We start from the raw sequence: 17,636 nt of genomic DNA on the forward strand, positions 1-17,636 counted from the left end.
AGGGGGTCAGGTTAGATGATCTGTTCAGGTCCCTCCTGACCCTAGCTACTATGAAACTGTGAAACCTGTTTTTCAACAGGTTTGTACCAACAACTGGAGGCTAGCAATTGGTGGAAGACCCGTCTGTTCTATGCTCCTGAGCCTAAGACCCCCCCCCCCCAACCCACTAATTAGCATGCTGAGCTTTACACTTTAAACTGCAACTCCCTTGGTCAGGAGGAATGTCTCTGAGGTAACTAGAAAGTTTTAAAATAAACTGTTCTGTAAGTTACTAAACTTTGTGATCAAACTATCAAACAACAAGAAAGATACTGCATCATAAAATGTAGTAATGCCATTTGATAAACAAAAACACAACCAAATTATTTATGATACTGCTGCACAGAACACTAGCACATGTTCAGCCGTACATCTTCCAATAATGAAGCATCAGGACAGAACTCTCAACACAGTTCTGACTCTGCTCTTAAGTTTGTGTTTAAAAGCAAGGAAAACTATAAATAAATTACTGGTTTGTGGATTAGTGTAAAGGAAAATTAACAAAGCTCAACTGAACTTTCATCTATGGAAGAAAAGTGTATCCAGTTTTCCCACAGCATCTATCTGAAAGAGAAGCCTTTCTCCATTTATAAAATTATGGAGAGTCCACTTTCCACTAAAATGTTTGGTTTTACCATATCACATATATAAACAAACTTCTTATTCTCACTCTCAGCTCTGCCCTTCCTTCCCTTGTCTGTTCATCTTTCATGTCATCTCTACTACTACCACCTTTATGTCGCCAGTCTTATCTAGGCCAACTTTTTAATACCATTATCTTCATCCAAATCCCTGCTTGTGGGATTTCCATGAGGCTTACAAGAAATCAAAAAACAGACAACAGGAATATCTGAGGGCAGTGTTTCCTTTTTAATTTTATTTGGAACTGCCTGAAAATGTTAAGTTGTGGAACATCTGAGCCATAACTATCTATAAAGATAGTTGTGTTATAGTTACATGCTATAATTACAAAGATACATGTATAAATATAAGAACCTGATCTAATTTTCATTACCCCTTTGCTTTTCTTCTTATCACTATTATTTATGTTTTACCCCATATGAGATGCTCTCTGAGATGGAGATACCTCCCACTAGGTGTTTAGTGCATCTTGTATAATATTTGGACCACGATCATGACTGGGACCTCCATATACCATGATGATGAAAATACAAATGACTGACTATAACTGGTCCAATATAAAATATCACCAACAAAATCCTTGCCTCTCAATCAAATTGGCTAATGATTTTACATTCAACTCTTGTTGAGAGCCAACACAACCAATAGCAAGATGGCAGCTCCCTGAAACCAGCGACAACTTTTACGTAAGAACATTTTTTCAACCTACCTCACAATTTAAAACCAAAAGCAACTGCAAAGTACCTAGTAAATTTTATGGAACCACTGGCATTTCTCCCTTGCGGGCTCAAAATTCTGCAAAATTGTTGTTTTTTTTTTGTTTTTTTTTGTTTTTTTTTTTTTTAAGGAAAGTCTCATTCCCTCCCAGGAATCAGCCCAAGAAGTGCCAGTGCTTTACGTCAGTGGTGTCCAACTCACCAGTCCCTGTGCACCCAGTCTAGTACATGGAGTCAGTCCATGGGCTCATAGAGCTCCCCCCAGATCAGAAAAACTGGCAGTAAAGTGAGCAGCAGCATTAACTGCCACAGCTTCCAGAGCCACAACAATTGATGGTGCTACCACTCCCCCAACACCAAAGTTCTGGACCCTTGGGAAGTCCCATGAGCTGGATGACAACTTCATGGCTTGCGTCCAGTCCGTACACCATATTTTGGTCACCCTCACTTTAAACTTAAACAGACCACCCTTCTTTTAATGAATTCTGATACTATTCAACTGCATACATCTGACTGTCTTTTGTCACCTGATTTGTATTAAAATCAATACACCTGATTTTATTGATTTGTAAGCTAGAATGATTAGTACAATTTTCTTGGACAATGTATAGTTTAAATGGGTAAGAGTTTGTCAATGCCAGCACAGAAATACTTTCTAAATTAGAATCATTTCAATGTACATATTACAAAGATAAAAGATAAACAGACACATGACAATGATTTGCTACATAAAGTAAAGCTAATTTGTGTTCATTTTAATAGAAAATTCTATATGTCCTGCTGGATTAAGAGAGAAGAATTTTAAAAAGGACATTCTTACCCACAGTCTGGAGCTGGGCACCATCTACAATCTGGATCTGCAACAAGCCATCGCCTAAGCATAAATTCTTCGTATTTTTCCATCAAGATGTCATCGTTTAATATCAAACGAATGTCATGCGGATTGAATCGTTCAGAACATTCTGGACAGCTGATATTAACTCTACTCTCAGAGATTTCTATCCGGAGATACTGACGTAAGCAATCCACACAAGATCTATGGTGACAAGTCATTATTTCTGGGAACCTGTCCTTAGAGTGCCGTAATAGACACAAGGGGCACTCCATGAAGTCTCCAGTTGGTTTACTGCTAGAGGTGGTGCCATTGTCAGAAGAGGTACATGTGGAGAAGATAGAGTTCTTGTCTGTGCACATTTCAGAATGTATACTTTCAATACTTGCAATTCCATCCACCCCTCCATTTAAATCCCTAGATTTGCGTTTTGTATCCTTTTTCCTTCGGAAGAGGGAGCCCAGTGAAATTCTTCTTTTCTTTGGTGCCTTTTTAACTGAAGGCAAACTTACTGAAGAGGCAGAAGACTGCAGGTCCCGATCAGAGCCCATTTGCCGATGCAAACTCATGTCTAGAATACTCATCAGAAGTGGGTCAAAGTTCATGTGTTACCCTTATCGTTTTTAAGGCTTAAATGAATACAAAGTAGTAGTGTGCTTAAGTCATGTTACCAGGTGATCCAACTTGATGGTCTTCATAAAGAAAATTCTTCATGTACATTTGTTTCCAGGGAAGTCTTCATAGAAATTCTCTTAAGTCCAAAAAACAAAACAAAAAGACATATTAGCATTTTATTCAGTCCTCTTTAAATTCTAAGAGCATAGCATCTGGAGGACCACTTTACTCATATTACTGCCCCCTTGCCACACTCTAAAAGCCTAAAACAAAAAAAAGACGCATAGGCACTATTGTCAACCCCCATAGGCACTATTGTCATTAAAACAAGGGCAACCATCTATTGTACCAACTAGCTCTCTTGCAATTTCTTCATTGGATGGAGTGATCAGAAAACTTGGCACCCAGTAATGCAACACTTTTGTAATGAAGAAAGAAAAATGAGTTCTCCTATAAGCCAATTTTGCAGAAATGGATTCTTAATGTCTATTAGAGACAGCCATGTGACTGACAACTTGAACTGCTTCTCAACTTTCTAAATACCGCCTCGATGTGGAGACCTAGAGACTGCACCTGGTTTTTGTGATTTTATTTGTAGCTTTGATCATACTGAAGTTAATTGCTAGAAAGAACAGGGATATGTCACACATTTTTACATTTATGTATTTTGCTAGAGATGAGAGTAAGGATTCTGTGTGCTCCAGCCTGTTGGGCCAGATGACCTTGAGCCAACAATCCATACAAAATTTGTATCTCTGATATGGAACCAGCAAGGTGGATAAAAATGAACAATTTTACTAATTTTTTTTATTTAATCATTTATTTTTTAAGATGCTTTAAAAAAAATCTATATAAAGATAGTTTTAAGTTAAGATATGTTAAAGCTCAAAGATATCATCATGGAATAGGGATTATAACTTCTAAATTATATATTATTTGAAGTTATACATATATTCATGCAACCTTTTTAAAAAAGTTTGATAAATAGGTCACAACAGGTCATGGACTATATTGGGGGCCCATCTTATGGGGTTCCCAGAGTCTCCTCTATAGATTAGTAAAGATTTAAAAAAAACCCCACTCTATCCAATAGGGACTCAGTGCTCAGTCTCAAAGATCCCATTAAGCATCTCTGTGATGCTTAGTTTCAGTTCTTAAACTGTGGATTTGTGTCTCCAGAGACAACATCCTTGTTAACAGCAGTATATGGACATGAGAGAGAACAGACCCGATTACCTAACCATCAGCTCTACTGTCTCTCTGTAAGTTTGCATACACACAGTCAAGCCCATACCTCTCTCTAAAAGTGCAAGTTTTGAGAAGTTAAATGAATAAAGGATATCAAACAACAATAATGATCTTTTGTTGAAAACAATGATTAAATCAAGCCTTCCTGACCAGCGATTTAAATCAATTTATTTAAAAATTAAATCTGCCCTGGGAACCAGTCACTGTTCAACCAGTGGAAGCCATAATAAGAAGCTCCAAAGGCCAGGTCTGAAAGTGAGTTGTCCAGGCAAAGAAAAGTGACACAGGCTGAAATCCCCACTTTCACAGGCTGGATATGGACCACAGGCTATATATGTTTGACACCCCTATCACAGGGCTGTTGTGCTACAAAAATAGTTAAGAGTTACGATATACGAGTGGGTTTACTTATTTTGTAAGCACAGTGCATTATTACAAGATCCTCTGTACATTTAATAGTGTATTTCCACTTTTCCAATTAGGGGACTGTGCTACAAAACTGCTGAGCTACATATCACGCATAATGTATGAAAATAAGTTGTGGTAATTTTAATAAACTTGAGGTACTAGCATTCCAAAAAGAACAATAGATACTGCATTATGCATCCACAAACAGATTCACTAAAACCAATTCATTGTTCTTACAAAGTAACTTCATCTCTCTGTTGCAACTACATTAGCATTTACTTTTGTCACGACCCAGTGATTTTGGTGCCTCGGCACTATGGAATTTCCTGGCCACATGAGAGCTCCTTTGCACGGCAGAGTGTTCTGCTACAATTGAGAACCCGCGTGTAGGAGAGAGTTCCCGCCAATTTGCAGTTTCCTTTGCAGGATGCATTTCTTCTTTGCAGCACAGAAATGCACGGTGCAAAGAGTTCCCGCTATTCGAATGTAAATTTGTGTCCCGCTATTGGCCAGTGCTAAATTATTCACACGTGGCGGCTAGTAATTGGCTCGCTGGCCGTTTAAAATTCCGCGCGACTTCCGCCCAAGTCGAAGAGCTTTGAGCACGCTGCAGAGTGCCTCTGAAGTTATCTGACTTGCGGCTGCCGATCGATAGACTGATCACCTATCGATCTTTCTTCCCGTCACCGAGCGCAACCCCAAACGTACCCCTTTCCCCGCCGGCTTCGAATTGCGGACGGATTAACTGGCTTGGGCCCCGCCAGCTGGAACAACTCGTGTGGTTGTTCAGACGACCGGACCACCTGCGTCGTGACTGCAAGCGGCGTGAGTAAAGTTTTTTGCAACCGGTAAGTTGTGTCTGCCTCTCCATTCACCAGCCCGCCCTAACGTGCGACCAATTTCTAACGCAACTCGAGTCGGCTCTGGCCGTCCGAGACAACTTTAAGCATGCAAGTCTATAAAATATATTGCAGAGTCATTTCCATGGCAACTTTACTGCAGGAGTACACAAAGGGAGTCCTACTTTTAAAAAATGCAGTTTCATGCTGTGTGTATTTGCACTGCCAGCTGATAATCTTCCACTGTCACTCAAGTTGATGTAAACAACATGAACTATGAGACCTTTTCCTCTCTTGAAAAAGTGGAGAAGACAGAGGCCTTGGGAAAAAAGAATTTCATAAATAAGATACGTTCAGTACCATTTGTACAAGTTGTTACTTTTTTTTCCCTTAGGAAGGATATGCCTTACACTGAGCCCAATATAAAACACTTAAAAATGCTACAAATATATAAAGTCAAAATATTTTTAGAACATCATTTAGTGTTAAATCTACAGCTGAAATATTAACATTACACTATTCCTGGTTAAATTATGACTGCTTTCTAACATTACACCTCATTTCACAGTAGTTAAAACTATGTGTTTTGACATTTACGATCCAGCTTTGCCCAAAACAATAAGGTAAAACAAATACTGTTAAGTTTCAAAGTGCTATGCTACTGGAAGGAAATTAAGATTCTTCTACTAAGTAACTGCACACTAAATCATTAAGGCAAATGAATTACATAGGCATAACTATTTCTAGGCTGCAAACCTGCAGAACACCAGTCATATGCTGTGTGTTCTAGAAGGTAAATGCAGCACTCAGTGTCAATATAGAGTGTCAATCATATAAGTGTTCTATGTATCATATGATTATATTTTGACATTATAAAATGTTCACGTTTTAAACAATTTTGTAAAACAGTAGCTTAACTACACTTACACACTTTGAAGCAAGATTCCCATAGACCAATCCAAAAAAATCAGGGCAAAACTGAGTACAGCTTCTTTAGAATGATTCCATCACTTTCTTCAATAACAAAAACAAATTTAAAATACTTCTATAGAAAGCATTAATTCTGAACACATTATAAACTTACATGTACCTGTGCACGCAGATGCACACACACACAAGTTCATACCAACTCTAGCAGAGAAGCATGGAACATGTTCAGTAACAGGGTGTATTTTACCTATTGATCCATACTGTAGCAAGCAACCCTGATCCAATGAACATAACCCGGGGGCAATTTAACTGGTTTTGGCAAGTTAAGCAAACACAAAGCCAAAATGACACTTGCAGAAAGTTGTTTTGTTACATACTTTCATAGTTAAAAAAAACCTATTCCAAGTATTCAGTGAGGAAATGGGACTGCTAAACACATAAGCCTGTGAGATCACCTTCACTCTTTTCATATTTGTTTAAACAGCTCCCACAGTAAGCCAAAGACATTGCAGAACAAAGAAAAGAAAAGCCCTGCCCCCAAGGAGATTACAGTCCAATTTTATAAAATGCCCTCCCAGCAAGCAGTGAAGGGCAGGCAGAGTTGAAGAGAAAGGAAAATTCAGAACCAGGCTTGTAAATAAAATGCAGACCACAAGCCTTCCTAAATAGAACAACCATTGGCTAGTTGGTCCAAGCAGGAAGTCTTGAAGCAACTGCAAAAGAGAGGGAAGAAGAAATAAGAATGACAATAAAGAGATAAAAAATATTGGGGGACAGGAAGGCATATTAGGACAACAGGATGTATAAAAATACATAACTTTTAGTAACTAGTGATTCTGTTTTAAAAGAATTTAAAGTGCCCTGAGGAGGACAGTTAAGCTGCTGACAGAGGTTGGGGGGGAGGGTCGGGGGGGAAAACGGGACACCAAAACAGTGCTTTACCGAAAGAGGACCCACGGCAGTTTAACTCAGCTCACCCAACACATGTAGAGAAAGTGTGCACTTTAGCAGGGCTTTTTGTCACTTTTATCAAATAGCTGATTCAATCAGCTATTCAATAAAAATGACAAAAATCCCTGCTGAAGTGCACAATCTATATAGGTGTTGGGTGAGCTAGGTCAAACGGATGGTGGCTACTTTTCTAGGCATATGCTGCTGCGCTTGGTGCAGGGCATGCTGAGCTGAAAGTAAAGCAGTGTTTTGGTTTTTTCCCCCCCCATGTCTTTCAGAAGCCTTAGTTCTATGTAGTAAGCTACAAAGATTTTGCTATTTGTATTGTGTCCGGTTTCCAAGGGGATCCTACAGCCTTATTTCATGTTTTTAATTTCACCCTACAAAAATTTCTTTAAAAGCAGTTAACATAGCTGAAGGCAAAAAATGCCTTCCTAAAAAAAAAAAAAGAAAAAAAGAAAAGCATACGGCTACATACACCCATTCCCAGAACACGCCATCTCCATCCCAAATAAATGAAGGGTAATGAACCCCAGTCACTGTCCGAAACACACAACCTTGATTTCTGTATTTTCCAATCAAGACACTGTGATCACAATAATTTAAGTTCCAATAGAACAAACTAAGCATTGGACTCTAAAATATACTTTTGTTGGATGCTAAATGCATTACTGTAGAGCAGGGGCAGGTAATTATTTTGGGCAGAAGACCGCTTACCCAATTTTGGCAAGCTGTCGAGGGCCGCACGGGTAGCCCCGCTCCTTGACAGGTGCCCCGCCCCCTGGTCATCATCTTGGGACCAATGTCTTGGGACCAATGTCCCAGGGCCAGCACCGGTGCAGCCCAGAGTGGGGTGCAGGCTGGCAGGGGTATGTGGAGCTGGGCTGGGATGCACCAGCAGGGAGAGGTGGGGAGCTGGCTTGGCTCCACAGAGTCCCTGCCAACCGGGACCCCTGTACTCCTGCCGCCCTGCTCTGGGCCCCGCCGGTGCTGGCCCCGGGACAACAGTGTGGGCCCCATGTACCCACTCACTCCCAGTGCCCCCCAGCCCTCCAGTACAGGTGGGAAGCAGCATGCAGCCCTGACCCCGTGCTCCCCAGTAGGGAACCAGCTGGTGCTGAGTGTGGGGAAAAGTGGCCCCTCTCCCACCCCATGACCGGTGATCCCTGCTGCAGCTGCTCGCAGCCCGCACAGGGCTGTCCTGAGCATGCACAGGCAGACCCATGCGGGCTGCAAGCAGCTGCAGTGCAGGGCACCGGCCACAGGGTGGGCAAGGGGCTGCTTTTTTCGCACTCAGCACCAGCTTGTAACCCACCCCCGCAGCCAGCTTGGGCTCGCTCGTTGGGGCTGCGCACGGCAGCAGCAGCTGCAGTCTGCCCCCACTTGCTGTGTCAGGCAGTGTTTGCCACCGCCGCCTCTGGGCTGCCCTGTGCACAAGCTCTAGGCAGGCAGCAGCAGCAAATACTGCCCAGCGCGGCAGGGGGGGGGGCACACCCGGCGGTGACGGGGCACACCCCCCACGGGGGGGCTGCCTGTGCCTGCTCAGGACAGCCCCACGCGGGCTGTGAGGGTGCAGCAGGCAGCATGGGCCATGGAGCGGGGGAGGTGCCGCTTTTGCCCGGGTTCCTTCCCTGCCCTGCCCCCCCCCCCCCACGGGCAGGCCCTGCTGTTGCGGGAACCCACCGGGCTTCCCCTGGGTCCTACTGCCCCTGCTTCCTGTCATTTTTGACAGGAACCAAAAGACAGATAAATATTAACTTTCTAAATTTTTTAGGGGCCCCATGGGCCAGATAGAATGGCCCCGCGAACTGTATTTTGCCCACTCCTGAACAAGGGAGTAATGAGGTAGGTGTAATCCAATTTATATTGTTATCTAACAAATTAGCTACATCAGGACTGTAGCTATATCAGTCCTAACAATTTTTTTAAGTGCAAGTTAGGCCAAAATTTGCGCTAAAAAAAAAAAAAAAAAAAAAAAAACAAAACAAAACAAAAAAAACTAACCACCCAAAAAACACAAGGACATTTTTAAAAGGATGTAATGGATTTCAATATTTTAAAGTATGATGACAACTGTGCACAGAAATCCCTTTATTATTCCAAATGTGTTAAGACTACATTTTTCAAGAGAAATCTTTTCATTGAAAAGGATTACATGAAAATTTCACATTTGATTCTTGGCACTCCATCTGAAATACAGCAAATTACAAATAAGAGAATATAGCAGAACAATGTTTGTTACTGCTTCTGTTAAGGCAGCTCTGTCAGCCTGAAATCTGGTAAAAGATACCAACACTTACTCATGTTGCCCTACCAATTGTGGGCTTACAATCATACTTCCTAATCAAGAGTCTCCTTCTTCCACCAACACTCTTCCTATATTAAAGACCCACACAAAGAACAGGCCTGACTACATGCGATCAAAAAGCTCCAAACAAACAGGTGACTTCTCCAAATCTGTCCATTAAGATAATTTTAAGTACATTTGTAACTCAGTTGGTAAACAACAGGACACAAATACACATCTGTGAAAAAATTAAGCTTCTGGCCTTAAGAGTCTCAAAAAAAAAAAAATCTTGAAAAGGTTATTAATACATGCGTATGTTGATGCATGTTGTTAAATATATACATACAACCATGCATATGTACACCCACACAGTGGGTGTCTTCCCAATACATGAGATTGTTTTTTAATGAGGAAGGAGAGAGGTGATATCACACATTTCATATGGAAGTAACTTAGCATGCAGAGTATAATACAGCTAATCTATTGTGAAAAAAAAATTACTTCAGCTGAGAACTTCCAACAACTTCCTTTAAAGTACAGTAACCAAGGCAGCTAAGTCAAAGAATATAAACTCTTTTCCTTTCCTTTCTCTGGAAAGGAAAGAATGTGCATTACAGTATTTCTGCCAACTTCAACAGATGTGTGAAATCATGAAATAGCATCTCTGGTGATTCATCGGCTGCACTTTTTATAAACAAAGATTCTCCCATGCCCTAACAAAACACGTTATTTATTCCCGAGTTCTCTCCTAAAAAGAAAGAAACTATTGCTTTGCTAGATTATTGGAATAAAAGTGTTGCAACTTAGTTAAAGGCACCAACAATTATTCTTCAACACTTGGTCTCCATCTTATTAGAATGGAATATAACCACTTTTAGGCCATACTCTTTGTCTTATGATAAACATAGTTTGAACTTTTAACTAAGTGCAAGGGGGAAAAACAGAAAGCACATTGTTCATGATTACCAGAGGCAGACTTGAGAGGACAAAAAGAGGGACTGAGGCAGGGCTTCCTACTATTGCTACACCTACAGTTCAGGTGCCCTGCTTGAGAAACCAGTCATAAAGAAGTAGGCTGGAAGAATAGAGACGAGTAGGGTGCACTTTAAAGACACCTGCAAGCAGGACATGAAGGCTTCTGGAATCAACTCAAACCTTTGGGAGGCCTTAGTAAGAGACAGGACAAAATGGCACTCCATTCGCAATCATGGAATCCAACTTCACAATGAGAAATGGTTACTTGAATTACAACAGAAATGTGACCAAAGGAAACAGCCTGTCAATACAGTAGCTCCTAACTCTACAGACATATGAGACCACTGTGGCAGGATCTGCAAGTCTAACATCGGTCTCTACAGCCACAAGAGAAAAATGCACCATCAGTCAGTACAATAGCTGCAATATCCATCATCACTCACTGATAAACAGGTGCCCTTATTTTGAGGCTGGAAGGGATCTCAAGAGGTCATCTAGTCCAACACCCCTGCCCGAGTCAGGCATCCACATTTTTTTTACAGTGCACAGGGACAGTTGGGAATGTATAAGATTCATAACAAGCAGCAAGTTAAGAGGGGACATACCAGAGATGGCAGATATGGGACAGAAGAGAGCAGTGTGTCTGAGCTCCTGTCTGCCCCCCAGATTTAAAATGCCTGTTGTGAATGGCATTGGTATCAGATTCAGAACCTGACCCCCTCTTCCAGACTAAGGGGGGCAAGCTGTTCCTTTGAAGGTTACTTGTTTTCTTGTAAAAAACAAACAAACAAACCCGTTCTAGGCTACAAGAAGCCCTGCAGCCTTGACACAGTCCATGGAACCAAAGATTTCAGCACCCCGGGGCTAGATGCTAAACTGGAATAAAGCTACCATCCACTTCTGCTGAAGCTGTGCAAAAAGATTCATAGGGATAGATGAAAACAAAGGATAGAATCTGACTCTCTAGCCCAGTGATGAGAACTCATCCAAGTGTGGAGTCCTGCATTCCACTCCCTGCTCTCAACATTGTTTACGAACTTTGCACTGAAATGTCACTGGATAAAAATGCAAAAACAGGATTGGGAGCAGCGGGAACCAGAGACCAGATCTTGGTCAGAACACAACTGACCATGGGTTTTTGTGCTTTGGTCTGAGCTTAATAATGAGTAGACTGCATGCTTGCTTGAGATGCCCCACTCAGCTGAGCAGGGAGTGCTTCCTGACATGCAAGGTAGCTGAACTTTAGGTGCCTAACGTAACTGTAGTGATAAAAAACTCAGGCTTTTACAGAGGCACCCACAAAGATGGACAGAACTTTGGTGGATTATACTCCTGAATTTACGACGCTTAATGTGTTCCCCCCCCCCCAATCTGGCCCTTAATGTTGCAGTGGAGTTATACTAACTGTGATCAGATCTGCACAGAACTGTACCAGCTGTTAGCATCAGTATCAAGGTGCAGTCCTGATGCAGCACAGCCTACTTTTCCATATGGGTAATATGGGCTGCTTGCAGACATTAAAAAAACCCCCAACCCTCCCCACCAAAAAAAACCCCAAAACAAACACCCTCCCCCCCACAAAAAAACAATACCCCTAACAAAAACGTTTTACTGGAAGCAGCAGCACATTACTTCAACCCAGCTCTACAGCATCTGTATAGACTGAGTGCTTCAGTGAGTTTTTTTGGTGCTATTAGCTTAAGCTGATATAGTTGTTAGATAAAAGTGCCAAAAAAGCCCCACCAAAGTGCCCGATCTTTATAGCTGTTAGGCAAGCCGGGTCCAACTAAGACGCTGCCTTTTCTGGGCATGTGCTGGGCTGGGCTCAGGGTGGAAATGCACTGAGTTCAAAGTAAAGCCTCTAGGGGTCTGTTTGTTTTTTTTAACATCTGTAAGCAGCCATGAAGCCTATGTTGCTATTTATTTAGTAATGAGAGTCAACATGAAGGAGGCATGCTGCAGAAAAAGGAAATCTATTAATCAAATGATGCAAAAAGAGCCAAGATTATGTTGAGGGAGAAAAGGACTGCAATTCTTTGACTACAGTGCTTTTTCACAGAATTAACAAAGAAAACAACCCTTAATCAGATTTTAAGAGGTGCTTCAGGCAATAGTTGTGATGTAATTGGGAACAAAGTATAAGAATCAAGTATTACACCCCATTAGCATCAACCAGCACAACTTTGTTACCAGACAACGGAAACTAGATTAAAGTAGATTAAAACAGTCCACAAAGAGACAGATCTTAAAGTCACAACTCATCAGCAGTGTTTCCTCAAAAGCACTTACAGATTGCAAAAAGCCATATATTCATGGTTTCCTGCCATCATGAAGGCCTCACCACAAGTCAAAATTCCATCAGCATTTTAAATGCACTCTGGACAGCAGCCAGGCACAAAAAACTGACTGCTGCAGCACAAAAGCACTATTTGGGAAATTTTCCAAAAACATAAAGGACAGTTACATGCCTAACTTCTACTTATTTTAAAAAACATTCATAGAAGCCATGTGCTTCATTGCCATTTGTACTTTTGAAATTCTACCCCTAAACTGTCTGCAGAAGGAATCTAACTAAAACTTGACACATCTAATCTATTTCCCTTTGCAACTCCTGGTCAAACCACTACATGTTAATTCAGGGCTGGCCAACTGGTGATTCATGAGGTGGCCCCTGAGGGGTTAACTTGTGGATCCGTGGGCTCCCAGTCCAGGCACCGCACCCAACATCGATCTCATGCTGCTGCTGCCAGGGTCCCTGGGCTCCTCCTCTCTCCTCCAGTTTCCACTTTCCGCCCCTGTACCTAGGGGTGTGATGGGGAGGGGCAACACAGCTTGTGGGGCCAAAGGAGCTTGCAACCCAGGGGTTTAAGGGAACCCCGTGCAACATGGAGGGGAGATGGGGGCATGCACCATGGTGTGCCACAGGGGTGCTGTTGCAGTATGCAGCCCCCAAACACTTAGAAGTTGGACATCCCTGTACTAAAACTAAACACTGATGTCAAACCTACAGGAAGAGGAAGAAACATAACATATTTTTCCCTACCAATGCTATCAGGCACAGTTCTCAGTGGAAAAGTGACTAAGTGAAACCAGACCAGACACTCAACTTGTTTAAATATTTCCACCAGTAACATAATTTGCAAATACTTCATTCATAATATTTCTGAGAAAGCTCAAGACACTATTAGGCTGAACTCTGATTTCCATCAAAATCCATAAAGCCAGACAGGGAAAAATCCAATTACTAATGCCATGAACAAGTGGCAAACTCAGGCTGGGTGCCTTCTTGATACTGCAGAAAGGGGAAGCTCTCTGGCATACCCTACTGCAGCATACACATACCAGACACAAACTTAAATACACTTCTCTTTTTCATTGGGTGCTCAGCATGACCCACATAAGCAATACACCTTGTGTAATTTGGAAGTCATTTGGACCACCAACACAAATTGTTAAGTCACCCTTGCAAAAAAATCTAAATACTATACATATTAGCACTGGCACACATGTTAAAGAGGGAAGAGAAGAGAGGCTTGTTAAAGACTGACCAGAAGATGCCTCGACTTAAAACTGAGATTTACTCTCATGTCTCTGGCACTTGTTCCCCTCTGGCCTTAGCAGGCCTCCTGCCACAATGTGAGGTATTTCTGAATATCTATCACCATAAAACATGGCAAATTACAATTAAGCACTAAACAGAAAAGCCCACTGTGGATTTTACAGACACTGCTCTCCCTCTTCTAGCTTTTGATAGCTTTTACTTCAATGCTGGTAGGCTGCTACAATCTCTTATCTAGAAAATCTATCCTATAGCCTGAAGTAGGGCTGTCCATCTCCAAAGTGACTAAGTGCTGCATTCCTTGGAGACTATGGTGGGTGGCAGAGACCTGCACACTGCATACCTCTCCCACCCTCCACTACACTGCACACCCAACTCTGCCTCCCAAAAGCACCACATGCCCAGGTGCCCTTCCCACTGCACCATGCTCTCTCCACTGCTGCATTGTAAATCTGGGCACACTGCCACCGTGCGGTACCGCACATGCCTGAGCTCTTCTGCACTGCATCTCTCCAGCACTCTGGGCTGCTGGCACCCCCAGTACTACAGGTACACTGTCCCATCCTGGAATGGGGAAGGGGAAGCCAGAGGGAGAGAAAGCCCAAAGACCCCAGCTTCTTCTGTAGTCAAAGCAACAGCCATGTGGGAACCCACTTTAACCTTGCATGCAGCTTAAGGGTAACCAGTTGGACAGCCCTAGCCTGAAGCCTACCACTGTGCACTGAATACAGCAAGACTCCCTCAACAGGTAATATCTAATTACAAGTTCTTAAGAGCCTTATCCTAAGAACTCTACTCTATAGTGTCCCCCTGGCTTATAAACAAAGAAGCCATTTCTGACATAGAGCCCCTAGCACTTTTTCCTATCAAAATGTGGGCTACTAAGTCTACAGAAGGTGGCATCTGTGTGCCCTCATTTTAGCAGATACAATTAGAGTAGTTCTCGCTTCGGATGATCAATGTATGAGGGAGACTGTGGTTAGATTCTCACCTAATGCATATAATGTAATTCTCAGCGTGAAGGTAGAGAAGGCAGCATCTCTTTCAGCTGTTAATACCTGGGAATCCTGTGGTAAGACCAGCAGAATGCCAAAACTCAGTACTACTGAGTAGGAGAGGTGCAGTTCCTTCAGTGGAATGGGAGGTCTATTAAAGGCTAACATTTTAGTTAGCATTCAGCTAGCCATATGCTACAACATGTATTTTCCTAAAGCAAGGGCTTTATTGTATTTTAATTAATAATCTATTAAGATTTCCTAGTGACCATTTGCATGGTGCACATCCTTTTAATTACACAGTAGGTGACAACCTAACTATAAAATTGAAATTAAATAAGGGAATTAATATTTACACTAACCAAAAACAGAAAGGGTTACATGGGATATTAACATATGCAGTAACTGATTATAAACAGTTACCTCCTCCCTCTTCTGAGTGTCCTGGCATTTGGATGGACCAGTTCCTTTACAGGAAATGCTCTACCATGCTAATAATGGCCACAGCCACCATACAGCATATGGAACTTGAAGCCATTTCACTGAGGGCATATCAGTGCACTTGAGGGGCACAACCAGGGCTGAGAGTCCTGTCAGCTGTGGGGACTTGCTATTTCCTGGTGCAGGGGGAGCCCAGGATAGCAAATCCAGGCTCCCCCTGTACCGGCAATAAGGCATGATAGGACCTTACACTGGATCCCACAATCACACCTCCTGCCACGCATGTGTGGCAAGGCAGAAGGTAGGATTGTGTGGATCACACATTAGTTCCCACTGTGCCTTTATCTGTACGTGTAGAGGGCCCCTAACTCTCTTTGCTTGTTATTGGGAGCAAATATGAAGTTTCTTGAATTTGCTTAAATATCTTCATGTTACTTTTTAATCTGAGAGTACATAGATCATGACTGAATATCACAGGTGGATATTTTTAGTGTCTGGGCTCAAAAATGCTAATAAAAAAAACCTGGAAAATGCATGGGTACAGTCTACCACATATTTTTACCCCAAATAACTTAGTGCTAAAATAAGTGCACCTTATAACTGTCACTTTGTAAAGGAAACAGAATACATTTTACGCAAGAAATGAACCATACTGAATCCCCTCCCTGCTGCTGCCTGCCCCCCCAGCACAGTCCCAACCCAGCCCCCACACCAGGAAGAGACCAGTGTAGCCCCTAGCCCCAAGCCTGCAGCTCACCCTCACCCCATGCCAACTCTGGGGGGCACATGTACCCCAGGCCTTCCCTGGAGTTGTGCACACTGGTGGAGAGCTGCCCGCCCCTGGACGAGCCACTGCGGCTCCATTCTGCACCCTGCCCTGCCCCAGCTGGGCAGTGCCAGCCCCACTCCCTCTCTCACTGGGGGGGACCTCTATCTGCACCCCCCCACACCCTTTCCCTCCCTCACAGACTTACTGGCTAGGTGCTGCACTCCAAGCAGCCTAACTGCATTCCTGGCCGTGTGCATGTTGCGGCTGCACACATGCATGCAGCATTTATCAGTTACATGATCAGCTACACAGGCCAAAAAAAGCTGAATGCCAATCATGTGAATTTTCTTTTTATCAACACCAATCTGATATGGATCGATATATTAGCGTACCTCTAGTAACAAGCAAAATTTATCTTCCATTTAACGTTCCAAAGATTAACACAAATATGACAAAAATTATTGTATTGTGTGTCCTTTTACATGGGTCACAGAAGGAATTTACAAGATATTTTTGGATTATTTATTTGAGATTATTTTCCTACCACACAAACCTCAGACAAATTACATTTCAATTTGAATTAAAATACAAATTTGTCAATGATAGAATACAGAAACTAAGGCGGCTTATTAAAAGAAATTGTTCCACCCTCCTGCAGATATAGGATGTTTTTTGCATGTACTCCATTAAGAGCTTGGCATATTCTAGATTTAAGGTAACTCCCAAATTTAAAGTGTCTACGTTTCAGGTTAAGGCCTCACTGTAAAAATCTTATATGACATTCTTCCTAACTTTTCCTTTATTTGGTGTCATTTTATTACTCCTACTCATTTAAAGCAGTGGTGCCCAACCTTTTGCCCCCCTCAGGGTGGGAGAGATGGCGCTGTCTGTCCATGGGCTAGATCTGGCCGTTGGGCCTGATCTGGCTTGAAGAGCAGCAAGGTGAGGCCTGATCTGGTGGTGTGGGGGGTGGAGGCAGGGAGCAGCCTGACCCCAATTCAGGCATGAGTGGGTAGAAGGGGGTGTAACTCGGTCCCAATCTGACTACGTGGAGAGAGGAAGCAGATGTGGCCCAGCCTCAATCCAGGCCTATAAGGCTTGGGAATTTTGGCAGCAGGAGAGGGGTGGCAGCATTACTATTACTTGCCACAGCTCCCCTACCACCTAGTTTCCCAACCCAGGAGGAGCCCTGCAGGATGGGTACTATAGCTCCACAGGCTGCATTTGGTCCCTTGGCTAGAAGCTGAGCACCCCGATCAGTTAGAGATATCTTCGTATCTTCTTCTCTGATAAAGATAACACATTTTTTCTGAGTTTAACTTTAGAGACTTTATTAATAGTAGATTCTTGGTTGTTTACATATATAAGCACCAAAAATTTCCAATATATA

General features: G+C 42.5%; 1 protein-coding gene across 1 annotated transcript in view; it reads right to left on the bottom strand.

The window, feature by feature from the left end:
• RNF19A (ring finger protein 19A, RBR E3 ubiquitin protein ligase) overlaps nt 1–17,636 on the bottom strand; it is a 184,782-nt gene that overhangs the window by 44,279 nt on the left and 122,867 nt on the right. The window contains 1 exon segment of the mRNA XM_025210728.1: nt 2,218–2,980. Within this exon segment, the coding sequence (XP_025066513.1) occupies nt 2,218–2,834 (617 nt within the window). The 5' untranslated portion in view covers nt 2,835–2,980.

The sequence above is a fragment of the Alligator sinensis genome, unplaced genomic scaffold (genome assembly GCF_000455745.1).
Source record: "Alligator sinensis unplaced genomic scaffold, ASM45574v1 scaffold974_2, whole genome shotgun sequence".
In the NCBI taxonomy this organism is placed as follows: domain Eukaryota; kingdom Metazoa; phylum Chordata; order Crocodylia; family Alligatoridae; genus Alligator; species Alligator sinensis.